Here is a 16,388-nt window from a genome sequence, read left to right on the forward strand (position 1 = left end):
ATTAATTGGTGTGTCTTTGGGGGAACAAGGGCCTGGAGATTTCTAGTCTGCCATTTTGCTGAGGTCACCTCTCTAATATTTCTTGTTTAAAATGTAATGTTAGGGGCTGGCCCCATGGCTGAGTGGTTAAGTTTGCACACTCTGCTGCTGTGGCCCAGGGTTTCGCTGGTTCGTGTCCTGGGCACAGACATGGCACTGCTCGTCAGGCCATGTTGAGGCAGCATCCCATGTGCCACAACTAGAAGGACCCACAACTAAAATATACAAGTATTGACCAAGGGGCTTTAAGGAGAAAAAGGAAAAATTTTTTTTTAATCTTTAAAATGTAATGTTGTTTTGTGTCACATTAGTATTATGAAATTAGTAGTATAAAGAAAATGAAATCCAAACAGGATAGACTGGCATTGTCTGAAAAATAAAAGTCCCCTTATCTACTTCTCACACTCCATTTGTACTTGTAAGGATAACTACTTATAGCCATTTGCGTTTTTGAATTCTTCTGAGGGTTATATCCTTAATTGTAAATAATGTAGACATATTTTCTTGATCCATCAACTTTGAATTGTACAAATGATTTTATGCAACAAAAGATGAGGCTTGGAATAGACTTGCTGGTCCATCCTTCCAGTTATGATTATATATATATATATTTTTTATATATATATATTTTATTAAGGTCATAATAGTTTATAATATTGTGAAATTTCAGTTAGACGTTATTATTTGTCAGTCACCATATATACGTACCCCCTTTACCCCTTATGCCCACCCCCCAACCCACTACCCCTCTGGTAACCACTAATCTGTTCTCTTTGTCCATGTGTTTATCTTCCATATATGAGTGAAATCATACGGTGTTTGTCTTTCTCTGTCTGGCTTATTTCACTTAACATAATACCCTCAAGGTCCATCCATGTTGTTGCAAATGGGACAATTTTGTCCTTTTTTATGGCTGAGTAGTATTCCATTGCATATATATACCACATCTTCTTTATCCATTCATTAGTCGATGGGCACTTGGGTTACTTCCATGTCTTGGCTATTGTGGATAATGCTGCAATGAACATAGGGATGCATAAGTCTCTTTGAATTGTTGATTTCAAGTTCTTTGGATAAATACCCAGTAGTGGGATAGCTGGGTCATATGGTATTTCTATTTTTAATATTTTGAGAAATCTCCATAGTGTTTTCCATAGTGGCTGCACCAGTTTGCATTCCCACCAGCAGTGTATGAGAGTTCCCTTTTCTCCACATCCGCTGCAACATTTGTTGTTTTTTGCCTTAGTAATTATAGCCATTCTAATAGGTGTAGGTGATATCTCATTGTAGTTTTGATTTGCATTTCCCTGATGATTAGTGATATTGAACATCTTTTCATGTGTTTATTGGCCATCTGTATATCTTCTTTGGAAAAATATCTGTTCATATCCTATGCCCATTTTTTGATCAGGTTGTTTGTTTTTTGTTGTTGATTTGTATGAGTTCTTTATATATTTTGGAGATTAACCTCTTGTCAGATATATGATTTGCAAATATTTTCTCCCAGTTGATGGGTTGTTTTTTCATTTTGCCCCTGGTTTCTTTTGCCCTGTAGAAGCTCTTTAATCTGATAAAGTCCCATTTGTTTATTTTTTCTTTTGTTTCCCTTTCCCAAGTAGACATGGATTCAAAAAGATCCTCCTAAGACTAATGTCAAAGACAGTACTGCCTATATTTTCTTCCAGGAGTTTCATGGTTTCAAGTCTTACTTTCAAGTCTTTAATCCATTTTGAGTTAATTTTCATGTATGGTGAAAGATAATGGTCTACTTTCATTCTTTTGCATGTGGCTGTCCAGTTTTCCCAGTACCTTTAGTAAATAGACCTTCCTTTCTCCATTGTATGTTCTTAGCTCCTTTGTTGAAGATTAGCTGTCTGTAGATGTGTGGTTTTATTTCTGGGCTTTTGATTCCTTTCCATTGATCTGTGTGCCTATTTTTGTACCAGTACCATGCTGTTTTGATTACTATAGCTTTGTAGTATATTTTGAAGTCAGGGATTCTGATGCCTCCAGCTTTGTTCTTTTTCCTGAGGATTGCTTTAGCTATTCAGGGACTTTTGTTGTTCCATGTAAACTTTACAATTCTTTGTTCTATTTCTGTGAGAATCATTAGGATTCTGATTGGGATTGCATTAATCTGTAGATTGCTTTAGGTAATATGGACATTTTAACTATATTTATTCTTCCAATCCATGTGCATGGAATATCTTTCCATTTCTTTATATCATCATTGATTTCTTTCAATAATGTCTTATAGTTTTCATTGAAGAGGTCTTCCACCTCCTTGGTCAAATTTATTCCTAGATATTTTATTATTTTTGTTGCAATTGTAAATAGGATTGTATTCTTGAGTTCTCTTTCTTGTAGTTTGTTATTAGAGTATACAAATGTAACGGATTTTTGTAAGTTGATTTTGTACCCTGCCACTTTACAGTAGTTGTTGATTATTTCTAATAGTTTTCTGGTGGATTCTTTAGGGTTTTCTATATATAAGATCATGTCTGCAAACAGTGAGAGTTTCACTTCTTCATTGCCAATTTGAATACCTTTTACTTCTTTTTCTTGCCTAATTGCTCTGGCCAAAACTTCCAGTACTATATTGAATAAGAGTGGTGAGAGTGAGCGCACTTGTCTTGTTCCTTTTCTCAGATGGATGGCTTTCAGTTTTTCCCTGTTGAGTATGATGTTGGCTGTGGGTTTCTCAAATATGCCTTTTATTATGCTGAGATATGCTTTCCTTCTATATCCATTTTAAAATTGAGAGTTTCTATCATAAATGGATCTTGGATATTATCAAATGCTTTCTCTGCATCTATTGAGATGATTATGTGGTTTTATTTCTCATTTTGTTAATGTGGTGTATCACTTTGATTGATTTGCAGATGATGAACCATCCCTGCATCCCTGGTATAAATTCTACTTGATCATGGTGTATGATACTTTTATTGTATTGCTGTATTTGGTTTGCCAATATTTTGTTGAGGATCATCGATACTCATCAGCAATATTGGCCTGTAATTTTCCTTCTTTGTGTTGTCCTTGTCTGGCTTTTGGATCACTTTGATGTTGGCCTCGTAGAATGTGTTAGGAAGTGTTCCATCTTCTTCAACTTTTATGGAATAGTTGAGAAGGATAGGTATTAAATCTTCTTTGAATGTTTGGTAAAATTATCCAGGGAAGCCATCTGGTCCTGGACTTTTATTTTTTGGGAGGTTTTTGATTACTGTTTCAATCTCTTTACTTGTGATTGGTCTATTCAGATCTTTTATGTCTTCTTGATTCAGTTTTGGGAGGTTGTATGAGTCTAAGAATTTATGCATTTCTTCTACATTGTCCAATTTGTTGTCTTATAGTTTTTCATAGTATTCTCTTATAATCTTTTGTATTTCCGTGATATCCATTGTAATTTCTTCTCTTTCATTTCCAATTTTATTCATTTGAACCTTCTCTTTTTTTTCCTTTGTGAGTCTAGCTAAGTTTTTGTCAATTTTGTCTATCTTCTCAAAGAACCAGCTTTTGTTTCATTGACCCTTTCTACTGTTTTGTGGAGTTTTTTTGCTTTCAATTTCATTTATTATTGCTCTAATTTTTACTATTTCCCTCCCTTTGCTCATTTTGGGCTTTGCTTCTTCTTTTTCTAGTTCTGTTAGGTGTAGTTTAAGATTTCTTATTTGAGATTTTTCTTGCTTGATAAGGTGGGCCTGTATTGCTATGAATTTCCCTCCTAGGACTGCTTTTGCCACATCCCATATGAGTTGGTATGGTGTAGTTTCATTTTCATTTGTCTCCAGATAGTTTTGATTTCTCCTTGAATTTCTTCAGTGATCCATTGGTTCTTCAGTAGCATGTTGTTTAGTCTCCACACATTTGTCACTTTCCCAGCTTTTCTTGTGTTGTCGATTTCTAGTTTCATAGCATTATGGTCAGAAAAGATGCTTGATATGATTTAAACCCTTGTAAATTTACTGAGGCTTGCCTTGTTTCCCAACATATGGTCTATCTTTGGTAATGTTCCATGTGCACTTGAGAAGAATGTGTATTCTGTTTTTGGATGGAATGTTCTAGATATATATATTGAGTCCATCAAGTCTAGGTTTTCATTTAAGGCCACTGTTTCCTTTTTGACTCTCTGGCTGAATGATCTATCCATTGATGTAAGTGGGCTGTTGAGGTCCCCTACTATTACTGTGTTGCTGTCAATTTCTCTCTTTAGGTTTGTTAATAGGTGTCTTATATACTTTAGTGCTCCTTCGTTAGGTGCATATATATTCATAAATGTTATGTACTCTTGGTGGAGTGTCCTTTTTCTCATTATATACTGCCCCTGTTTTTCTCTCATTGCCTTTTTTATCTTGAAGTCTACTTTGTCTAAGTATGGCAACACCTGCTTTCTTTTGTTTGCCATTTGTTTGGAGTATCATCTTCCATCCCTTCACTCTGGGCCTGTGTTTGTCTTTATTTATTTTTTTTTTTTTAAAGATTTTATTATTTCTTTTTTCTCCCCAAAGCCCCCGGTACATAGTTGTATATTCTTCGTTGTGGGTTCTTCTTGTTGTGGCATGTGGGACGCTGCCTCAGCGTGGTTTGATGAGCAGTGCCATGTCCGCGCCCAGGATTCGAACCAACGAAACACTGGGCTGCCTGCAGCGGAGCGCGCGAACTTAACCACTCGGCCACGGGGCCAGCCCCCTGTGTTTGTCTTTAGAGCTGAAATGTGTTCATGGAGGCAGCATCTTTTTGGGTCTTGTTTTTAATCCATCAAGCCACTGCATATTTTGATTGGAGAATTCAATCTATTTACATTTAGAGTGATTACTGATATACGAGGGTTTAATGCTGCTATTTTATCACTTGTTTTCCGGTTGTTCTGTATTTCTCTTGTTTCTCATCCCATGTATTTTGGACTGCCAATTCAGTTTGGTGGTTCTTTATGATGGTTTTCTCAGTTTTGTCTTTATTTATCATTTGTGTCTCTGTTCTGACTTTTTGTTTAGTGGTTACCATGCAGTTTGTATAAAAGATCTTGTAGGTGAGATAGTCCATTTTCTGATGGCCTCTTATCTCCTTAGTCTAAGCAGGCTCCATCCCTTTCCTCAACCCCATCTAAGTTATTGTCACAACTTATTCAATTTTGTGTTGCAAGTTTGTGGTTAAAATGAAGTGATTATAGTTATTTTTGATGTTTTCCTTCCCTTTATCTTTAATGTTATAATTAAGTTTTAGCTAACCTGTTCTGGAGAAAACTGCAATTTTCTGATTTTGTCTGCCTATTTATCTCCTTGCTCAAGGCTTTGTAAACCCTTCTGTTTTTTGGGGTTTTTTTTTTTTTCTGGTATGAGGGCCTTCTTGGTCATTTCTTGTGTGCGTGGGGTTGGGGGGGGGGAGTTGTAGCAATGAACTCCCTCCACTTTTGTTTATCTGTAAAAGTTTTTATTTCTGCATCAAATCTGAAGGATATTTTCGCTGGATAAAGTATTCTTGGCTGAAAGTTTTTGTCTTTCAGAATTTTGAATAAATCATTCCACTGTTTTCTAGCCTGTAAGTTTCCTGCTGAGAAATCCCCTGAAAGCCTGATAGAGGTTCGTTTGTAAGTTATTTTCTTTTTCCTTTCTGCTCTTCATATTTTTTCTTTGTCATTGACTTTTGCCAGTTTTACTAATATATGACTTGTAGAGGGTTTACATTGATGTAATTAGGAGTTCTATTAGCTTCTTTTACTTGTAATTCCAGCTCTTTCCCCAGGTTTGGGAAGTTCTCAGCTATTGTTTGTTTGAACAAGCTCTCTGCTCCTTTCTCCCCCTGGAATACCTATAGTCCTTTTGTTGCATTTCCTAATTGAGTTGGATATTTCTCGGAAAATTTCTTCGTTTCTTTTTAGTCTTAGTTCTCTCTCCTCCTCCATATGAAGCGTTACTGTATTTCTGTCCTCTAAATTGCTAATTCTATCCTCCATAATATCAGCTCTGTTATTTAAGGGCTCCAGAGTTTTCTTACTTCATTCATTGTTTTTCATCTCCCACATTTCTGGGGTTTTTTATGGTTTCAGTCTCTTTTGTGAAGAACTCCCTCTGTTCATTAATTTTATTCCTGATTTCAGTGAACTGAGTTTTCTTGTAACTATTTTGAATTCTCTGTCATTTAGATTGTAAATTTCTGTGCCTTCTGGATTCATTCCCAGGTACTTGTCATTTTCCTTCTGGTCTGGAGTGTTAATGTACTTTATCTGATTTGATGGGGTGGATTTGTGCTTTCACATAGTGGCAGTATCTGGTCGCAGATTCTACCTGCCATCAGTGGGAGGGCAGGGGGAACAGGAGCTGTGTATTCTGAGCCCGCCACAAACGCTGGCAGCTGTGCATGTCCATTAGAAGCTATGCTGACAGGGCCTGTGTTTGCCCACTCACCACGGCTGCTTTACAAACGTATGCGCAGGCACTCTGGTAGGGATCCCTGGCTCTGGCTGACTGGCCTAGCTGGTGCACCAGGTGTGGGGACAGGTGCTTTATTTCACATGCAAAATCCTGGGGGCGCTCATGCTCTGCACTCACTGTTTGCCCTCCTAGGGTGCTTGGCTTGGTGAAGACACTCCTGTGAAGGCTTAGCCTCCTCAGTGTGGAGCTTTCCCATGGGCTGGGAGGCAACTCCAAGAGTGTAAGCATTCCCACAGAAGGCTTCCCCCTCCTCTTTCCTCTGAGAGCCATGCACATTCAGGGTCTCTGCCATTCAGGGGAGGACAGGAGATCCCCTTACTTCCTTCCACTGCCTCCTGGGGAGTCCAGCACCTCCACCTTCACACATATGACTCCATGGATCTCTCAGATGTCTATTATGTTGTGTGAATGTCCTCTGTTCGTCTGTGTGTCCTTTTCTTTGTATCTTAGGGGGGAGAGACTAAGGAAGAGCTCACTCGGCCATGATGCTGACATCACCTTCTAAATGCCATTAGTCTTTGGAGCCAAAACAAAGACAGATCCCCATGGGTGACCAACATTCAAGGGGTGGATTCAGTTTTGGGAGGCAGGGGAAGGAGACTGAGCAGAAACAGTCAGAGGGGAGGCAGGAGAACCAGGATCATGATTATATTTTTACACTTAAGTTCCTCCCATTCAATTACTAACCAGGCCTGACCCTGCTTAGGTTCTGAGATCAGACAGTTGGGGGCACTCTGGGTGGTATGACCGTTGACTTAAGTTTCTTTTTTTTTACATATAACTTTATTTTTTTCTATCTTTACTGAGATATAATTGATATAACATTGTTGTATATTTTTATAACTTTAGAGGATACATATTGACAGTACTTCATGAATTCCCAATATGTGCATAAAGGAAATTAGCACTATACTCTCCTCCACTTCTTTTCCCCTACACTATCTTCTGAATTTTGTCAAGTTTTCTAGAATTTACATTCTGTCTTGTGACTACAATAATCTTTCCTGGTTTGATTTAAAAAGACTTGAAGATTGTAATTATGTCCTTATAATTCACTGTACAATCAAGTTATGTTATGAGCTCTTAAAGAAATACAATTATTTGTCACTGAAACTGTGCCACTCAAACGACAGTGTTCTCTTTTCTTAAATTTCATTCAAAACACAGTTTGTCATTTATTTACGTGGCTGACTGTTATAGGAGCTTGGAGAACATCTATCCACACCCAAAATCATGTCACATCTTTGGACATGTTTTTGCTTTATACTAGGATATCTAGAGTTGTCTTTCCTTTTTCTTGCCAACAGTAAAATGTGTTTTGTCGCCATGTTACTAAGACCTTGTCAGTTTCCATATCACCATCTCAGGCTGCTGCTATTTTAAACTACATCTCGTCTCCCATATCCCCAGCTATCTGTCCAGAGCACTTAGCATTTTCTAATCTTTTATATTGTTTACTTATTTGACTTACTGTCTGTCTCTCTGTACCCCCACCTCCAAAATGAAAGCTCCTGGGGGGTAAAGGAATTTGTTTTTGTTTGCTGCTATATCCCCAGTGCCGAAGCAGTGCCTGGCACATAGTGCTCAATAAAATATTTTTGAATGCATTAATCTTCCATCTATTAAATGGTATCCATTCAATTATGCTTCTTGTTCATTGTTTGTTCTAATTTGGGTAGATTGCTTTCAAGGTCTTCTTCACACCTAGAAATCTTGAGATTTAATTATGCTACTTGACAACTGGAGGAAACCGCAACTAAAATATATGACTATGTACTGGGTGGCTTTGGGGAGAAAAAGGGGAAAAAATCTTAATTATGCTACTAGATTTGTTCTACGTGTTCTTGCAGAGCATACTCTCAAGTGTTTTCAGGAAGGGCTGTGGAAGTTTTGATTCCTTGCTAGTCTGATCTTTATTTTGCCATCTCACTTCATTGAAAGTTTGGCTATAGATAGCACACTAGTTCAAAATGACTTCTCTTAGAAGTTTGAAGCAAGTGCTCCATTATATTCTAGACTTCACTGCTGCTGCTTAGAAATCTGGTAATCCTCCAAAGGAGGAGGAATAATCAGAGAAACAATATAATTTTGCATTGCTGAATAGATGAGTCTTCAGGACAAAAGCTCTGTTGAGGACTGTGAAGTGTGAAAGTATAAATGACTTACTAGAGTGATTTTTCCCCTAAAATGTCTACCTGTTGGGTCAGTCTCCTTCAAGAATATCATATTCAAAAGGGGGAGAAAGGGAGAAAGGACTGCTTGCTTCCCTTCTGGGTTGCAGTCGTAGCTGATCCTGATATGCTCTTGGCCTAGATGGCCTGCGGCCTTGGCTCTCTCATGCACAGGTTGGATGTGGCTGCATCTACAGAGGGATGGTCCAGTCTCTCATTTCTGGTACCCATGTGCCATGGTCTCAATGTTTGTGGCCTCACCAGAATTCATGTTGAAATCCTAACTCCCAAAGGGATGATGGTATTAGTAGGTAAGGCCTTTGGGAGGTGCTTGTCAGGAGAGTGTAACTCTCATGAATGGGATTAGCGCCTTACAAAAAGGGGCTCCAGAGAGCTCCCTAGTTCCTTCTATCATGTGAAGATACAAGGAAGTTTGTGACCTGGAAGAGGGCCCTCGCCTGACCATGCTGGCACCCGGGTCTCAGATTCCCAGCCTCCAGAACTGTGAGCAACAAAATTCTTGTTGTTTATAAGCCACCCAGTCTGGGATATTTTAACAGCCCAGACAGACTAAGACAGTATCCAAGTGGCAAAACTTAGAGCTAAGTAAAACCTATAGACATTTGTGCAAAAATTTTATGAGACAAAATAGACATTATAGAAACTGGAAAGAAGTTCAACTCAAAAATCACCCCATTTTGAATTCTGAATCTGAGTGGCTCTGCCAAAAGCAGTAAGTACAGTGATTTTTACCTCTTTGCACTGTTTCTGAAAAGTGAAATAATTTTTAAAGAGACCCAGAAACAGCGACTCAAGTGTTTTCTGACACTGCCTGCACGTGCTGCCCCCAGCAGACAAAGTGCTCATGCACATCAGCAGGGGTGGACGAGCCCAGGGGGAGCTTGTGGCCAAGAACTAGGGTCTAATGTGAAGGATTCAGTCAGCTCACACATTTGAAAGATACAGAGACATACAAAGGCTGTAAGTGTTTAGCGGCTGAAATTAATAACATTAAGAAAAAGGTAACTAGGTGAAGCTCTGAAGATTTTGAAAGAAGTATCTTATTTGCTGCTCCTTTAAACAAGCAAAAACAAAAATAAAAAGCTGTGCCTAGAATCCTTTCTGGGCCCCCGGGCAGGCTGTCAGCGCATTTATCTGTCACAGCTCCTGGACACGAGTTCTAGTGAGTTGTAAAAGCTCTAGTGAACCCTGGAGTCTGGGTTTACAGAAGAGAAAATCTGGGGTTAGAATAAGACACTGTCTTTACTCTCCTGCTGTTACCTTCCAATGAGTAAAATCACTGTTTCTTCAATACCAAGATCACAATCTTTCAGCAACGGCTAGTGAGGTCCCAGATTAAACATTTGGCTCTTCTTACCCAGGAAGTAACATGTTGTTATAGGAAGCCGATTTTTCTGCTGAGCAACAAAGGCAGGCCAGATAGAAAACTGTAAAGATGAGGATAAGGATAGGGGTCAAAGGAGCCCAGAGGGGCCAGCCTGGTGGCAAAGCAGTTAAGTTCACATGCTCTGCTTTGGTGGCCCAGGGTTCACTGGTTTGGAGCCCAGATGCTGACCTAGGCACCACTTATCAAGTCACGCTGTGGCAGGCATCCCACATATGAAAAAAATAGAGGAAGATGGGCACAGATGTTAGCTCAGGGCCAATCTTCCTCAGCAAAAAGAGGAGGATTGGCGTGGATGTTAGCTCAGAACCAATCTGCCTCAAAGAAAAAAAAACACACACACACACACCCAGAGATTGCACATATCTGGTAGAAAGCATTAAAAACAAGGCCTCATAGTCTTGGAAACATCATAAAAACTAAGTTAATGTGCCAAATATAAAAAGTAACTAACATGAGTCATTGAGTGATTTAAGTTTTCTTGTTTTAAGCAGAGGGTATATAATTCCCTTCTTATCTGTATCAATTTTGTAGATCTTTGCATTTTCACAGGTTTTAGCAAATTCCAGACTGTCTCTATTTTTATAGACTCGTCCTACTTTTTGTGCTTGTGTTATGAGCTCTTCTACATTTTACGCTTGTCCTTTGAAAACCTGAGCTCAAAATAGAGCTCCTGATGTTACACCAACATCAGTTTCTTGAGATACTTTTTCTCTTAATCAGGATGTCTTACTGAATTGTGAGTATTTTATCTTGCAAAGAACTTCATCTTAACCCAATTTCCTTTTAGAGTCTTTGGCCATGAGATGAGGGAAAAAATTATCAATACTTTTTGAAATATGCTTCCCTAGCACTTTTCTCATTGATTTTTCTATTCTAGAATATTGTGTGGCAATTATGATACAGCCAAACCTCACTGACCTCTGCACAAGGTCCAATGCAGTGAAGTCTCTCACAGGACGTACCTGTAAGTAAGTACATAGATCTTCTTTGTCCTAAACCAGGGTTTCTCAAATGTGGCACTATGACATTTGGGGCTGGATAAATCCTTGCTGTGGGGGCTGTCCTATGTGTTGTCGCTACTTAGCAGCCTCCCTGGTTTCTACCCCCACCAGATGTCAGGAGCACCCCTTCCTCAAGTTGTGACAACCAAAATATCTCCAGACATTGCCTAGTGTTACCTGGGGAACACAATCACCCCCAATGGGAACCAGCATCCTAAACTATTTTAGGGGGAAGCTCTAAATTGCCTGAACTTTCTGTGATGATGGAAATGTCCTATAATTATCTACTATGGTAGCTGATAGCTACATGAAGCTATTGAGCACTTCAAATGTGGCTCTATAACAACTGAGGAAAAGAATGCTTAATTTTATTTAAATCCTATATATACCATGAGAACAAAATGCCTCAGTATGGAAAATTGAGGACGTATTTAACACCTTTGTTAAAAATCAGCTATCAATCACTTGTGAGGTTGACAGGCAATAAAAATGTAAAGAAAAAGGATATTAATATATTTTTTTAAAAAAACCTCCCTCCCTCTCATTTCCACTTTTTATCTTTGCTCAATAACTTTCTTCCTATCTTACATAAAATTTTTTAAAATAAGTCCTATTTCCAGGCACTTTAGGTTCACTCTCACTAGGCATTTGGTAAATTTTAAAGAAGGTGAAGTTAAAGATTAAAAGATAAGAACTTAAATTTCTAAAGAGAAAAGCGATAAATTGTTTTTGCATAATAGTAGTCATAACTGAAAATATGAGAATGCTAAAAAGGTGCTCTAAGTGAATTCTGGTAAATAATTCTGTGAAGGGAAAAATCTAAATGAACTAAAAGAAAGGAAAAACCAAACCAGGATTCAAAGAAAACATTTATTGAATCAAAATCAATATTTTCTTTTTAATATCTACAAGCCAACACTGAATTTACTTTATTCAAGAATGAACACAATGTACAAAAAAAGTATGCTTATATTATAAAAATATGTCAATTTATCTTCTGGGTGCTGAGCAGACGTCATTTTAAACAAAATCAAGGCAAACTTGCTCTCCATAATGAAACTGCTATAATTTAATAACAAAAGTGAAAGCTAATATCCTCCCAAAGTATCTTTAAAGGCCCACTGATAATGCTGCATTGGAAATGCTAAACCCAGTCACCACAGTTGACATTTCCGCTCGATGGTTATTGGCACCACTTCATGCCCGCACCATGGGAAAGCACCTCTTTTATCACTGAAGACAGAATCCATGTCCTTACTTAAACCTTCACTCAGTTTCCCTTGCTTAACAGTGGTCAGCATGTATGTCAACAAAGTATTAACCGTCAATCCTATTTATTTAATTAGCTTCAATTTTAAAATGAGATACATTGCTATGGGGAACAAATGACCTCTCGAGATTTAGAGTCCCACTTATGAATGCTTCACACTCTCAAATATCTTCAAGCCTCCCTAAAAGACGTGTGTCCAAGGTTACTATCTTAGGATTTTTGTAATTTTCTTATTTCTTGAATTTCTTGGCACCTCCCTTGGCATGTGCTGTGTACACAGTGTGGCTACTGTGAGGTCAGTGGTGGCTGCACAGGGCAGCCTTTGGCTTACCACGGAGAGATGCTCCAGTGGCTCACTGGAGTATTTGGTCCTTGGTAGAAGCAGAAAAGACGGTGATTGGAAAAAAAGAATAAAATCAAATCATGAGTTGGGGAAAAGGGACCTATTGTTCTAGGAGTTATATGACAAGTATAAAACTTGTACTAATTTTAAAAGTCAAAATAGAAGTAGACTAAAGAGCATCAGTGCTGACAATGCCTAGAAAATCCAATCTGTCTTTTGAGGAGCACTGACTCTGGCTGAGCAGAATGACAATGTACTCAGGCAAATTCCAGAGTCCAATATCCACACAGTGAATTAATGACACTAGATGAATTAAATTGTAGAAGTTATTGCCTATTTTGATTACTAAGCATAAATATTTCTCCTTGACAGATTATGTGTCTGTTCAGGATTGACACCCAGGAAGGCTCAACATTGCAGAAATACAAGGATTGAGCAATCTAGTGCACCACCCTACCGGGTAAATGAAATTAAATTCAAAAGAATTGGGGGAGAAATGCTTTTATGTTTTGCCCGCATAAACCTAATATTTATTCAGTTACCTTTCTCACAAGAACCTGGGACTAAGGTCAGGGGAAAGGGGTAAAAGAAGAGAAAATTTCTTTATTCAGTTACCTAATTTCTTATAGTTCTCTAAGTAAGTTTTCAATTAAGCCCCATCTGCTACATGAAATGTTAATTCTACCGAATATAGTTAGACAGGACTGAATTGGAAATAAGATCGAAACCTTTCCATGAGAATACAGACCACTAACTGGCTTAACACTAGACCCTTAGGGGAAGGAGAAGCATTTATAGAAATATCTTAAATACACACAGTTTGTGAAGAATAAACATATTTTGGAACCTGAGCAAAGGTTTCTTATCAATACCATAAAAAGTCACGATACAGGTTATTTTCCCTGGCAACGATTCAGCCAGGTCAGTGTGTTGCTCTTGGCAACTTCCATTGCCCCAAAATATATGGACAGCCCAAGGACTCTGGAGTCTGCAGTTAGTAGTACAGGCCAGAAGTTCAACAAACTGTTACTGGAAACAACTGGATACCATAATGTTAAACACAAAATAAAAACAAGTAAAAATATAATGAGTACACAAAGAAACAAACAGTTACTATGATGCTCAGAATCAGACTGGATAAGCATATCACTGCAACACTCAGATACATACCATACCTGTTTATAATCACAGGTCCTTGCTCTCAAAATAAATATACTGAACATTTACAACAGAATGAAGGCCTTATGAATGCAAGCTTTTCTTTTATTGTAATAGATGAAAAAGTTATACTTCTAAAATAAGCTACCAGTTAGCTTTCTGTAGAACTGACGTGACTTGGTGCCACAGCTAACCCTTCTCTAATAGCAGCAGTATCGTCAACCCACGGCAGCAAAGAAACGCTCACTCCTGCATCCCATGGGCTCCCACACGAAGCAACTTCATAAAGCATGCAGATATCTACTCTGCTTGAAGTTTCAAATGAATAAAAATGATCATTGTGCTTGTGGGTCTCATACCTTCCAAATATACATAAACGGTGACAAATTAACACAATAGCAGGTCCTTGCTTACCAAGAAAATCATAAGGCAGAGGGTTGGAGGTGGAAGGAGAAACGAAAAAATAATAGTGCTGCATTCACAAAAAGATCATGCTAAGATCAGATCCATAGTGATAAAAATTGAAAACTATGCCGCAATCCAAAGAACTCTGTCCATGAGTCCAAAGGCATGCACGCCAGCTGAGGAAAATGCAGGAGTCGCCTGGCAATAGCTGCTTCGGAGCAGAACAGAAATGTCTCACTGGAGTAATCACAACGGGGTGAACAAGACGCCGTCACACTTCTCTTTTGTAATTGAAAAGAAGAGAAAAGCAATCACGACAACAAAAATGAAAGAATAGGGGAAAGAGAAAACACAGAAATTCACAATGACCTATAAAAACCAAAAGAAAAATCCAAATTATTTTTACACTTTAAGGATTCATCCTTTTTAAAAGTTGTCTTTTCTTTTTAATTTGAAAAGTCTGTCAATAAGGCAGAGTTAAATACAGTTCCTTCACTACAGTTGGACTCCCTGCAGTACCAGTACTCAAAATAATAGCCTCACTCTTGTCTAAAGGACACATAAGCAATGTCTTGTCACCAGAATCTCAGTCAAAGCCTCCTCCCCAACCCGATGTCTTACAGCATTTAATGTCTTCATATGGAAAAGAGCAAGCTAAAACTAATAACCAAATATGCAGTAACTACGTAGAATCGGCACTTCAGCAGCCTACTAAATATTGTGCCTTTTCCAGTAATTCACAATTTTTTAAAAAAGAGAACAAAATATATATTTGTAACCCCAAGACTTAAGTCTGTCTATGTTGTCAGCTGTCTGTCGGTGATGGAGGGCCATGAAGCCCCAGCTCTGAGGTACTCACCAGAGAAGGGACCCGGGGGCTATCCTGCCTTCGTGTCCACAAGCTGCATCTGCACGTTGGCAGCAGACATCCCGCCCCCGTAGCCGCCCTTGGACTGCATCTGGTTCTGAATGGAGCTAACCTGAAACACGACAGAACAGAACAGAACCGAACAAGTCAGGAACCAGGGCCAAAGCAACCAAGCCGTTCTCGCCTCAACATTTTAGCTGGGCTGCTGTTCTCAGAAGGGTATTTTTTATAGGAAAAAATCTGTAAATTTTTAAAGACTTAAAATATTTCTGACTATAAGGGCAAATGGTGAGGCTAGTAATTGAAACATTTTTTTTTTTTTTTTGCCACAGCTCCCTCTCCCCACTGCGTTCTCTAGTTCCCAATTACTAAAAATGAGTTTTGTAATTCACAAAGCACCTGGTAGCATTTCAAAAACAGTCAAAAGTATACAGATCAATTCAACCTTCTGTTCCTTAACCTCAAGTATCTTAACTTACAGACACCTCACATATGATCACCTCAATTACTTAGAATAGAATCAGAAACAAAATAAGTATGAATGAAATTGGACCAGCCAAAGAAAAAATTTTCAAGTCCATGTAAAATTTACATACTTGATACAGTTGTAATATCATCTGATAAAATAAAAAAGAGCCTAAGAATCCAAAGACTTAGACTGTAGTCCAGATTTATTAATATTGTAACTCCAGGTGAACCATTTATCCTCTCTGAACATCAGGCTTATTCTCTGTAAAACGGTTAACATGATAATCTCTCCTAACCACATCACAGGGCTACTTTCTGATAGACTGTGAGATATATAAATGCTGGGATAATTTCTAACTTTGCTGAAACAAAAGCACCTAAAGTTATTTGCAAACTGTGCAGTGTTCTTAATGTATCATCATTATTCCAATCTTAGTTCATATCAATTAGAAACAGTTTGGAAGCAGAGAATAAGATAATCAGGCTAGACTGCTAGAAAAAGAGAGCAATAAGGTGGTTCTGGAAGTGATGAGCTGACAGTGAAGAGTCAGCACTGGGAGGCAGGTCCGGACATAATGGAATCAGCTCAAAGGGCGCTTCACATTTCCACAGTCTCAGGAGGCGGAGGTGGGGGAAGCACGGGGGAAGGGAGCACCATCCATTAATTAATCTACTTATCAAATACTTACTAAGCACTTAATACAACAGAAAACATGACATACAAGGTGCTTTTTTCATTGGTGATCCTGAGTCAATATAATAACACTTGCCTACTTTGTTTTTGGAGTAAGGCAGGTTTAAATATATTCTAAGAGAACAGAAAAGC

At 38.3% G+C, this 16,388-nt stretch overlaps 1 protein-coding gene across 13 annotated transcripts in view; it reads right to left on the minus strand.

Annotated features, from left to right (window-relative positions):
* Positions 1-11,906: 11,906 nt before the first annotated feature.
* CDC42SE2 (CDC42 small effector 2) overlaps positions 11,907-16,388 on the minus strand; it is a 103,615-nt gene continuing 99,133 nt past the window's right edge. For 7 of the 13 annotated variants that reach the window (XM_070517482.1, XM_070517479.1, XM_070517480.1 and 4 more), the window contains 2 exons: positions 15,086-15,206; positions 11,907-14,507 (listed from right to left, as the gene is read on the minus strand). In XM_070517482.1, the coding sequence (XP_070373583.1) occupies positions 15,105-15,206 (102 nt within the window). In that variant the 3' untranslated portion in view covers positions 11,907-14,507; positions 15,086-15,104. Of the gene's footprint in view, positions 14,596-15,085; positions 15,207-16,388 lie in introns of all 13 variants that reach the window. The other 6 variants (XM_070517478.1, XM_070517473.1, XM_070517475.1 and 3 more) reach the window with 1 other exon arrangement.

Source organism: Equus asinus, chromosome 9, assembly GCF_041296235.1.
Source record: "Equus asinus isolate D_3611 breed Donkey chromosome 9, EquAss-T2T_v2, whole genome shotgun sequence".
Classification (NCBI taxonomy): domain Eukaryota; kingdom Metazoa; phylum Chordata; class Mammalia; order Perissodactyla; family Equidae; genus Equus; species Equus asinus.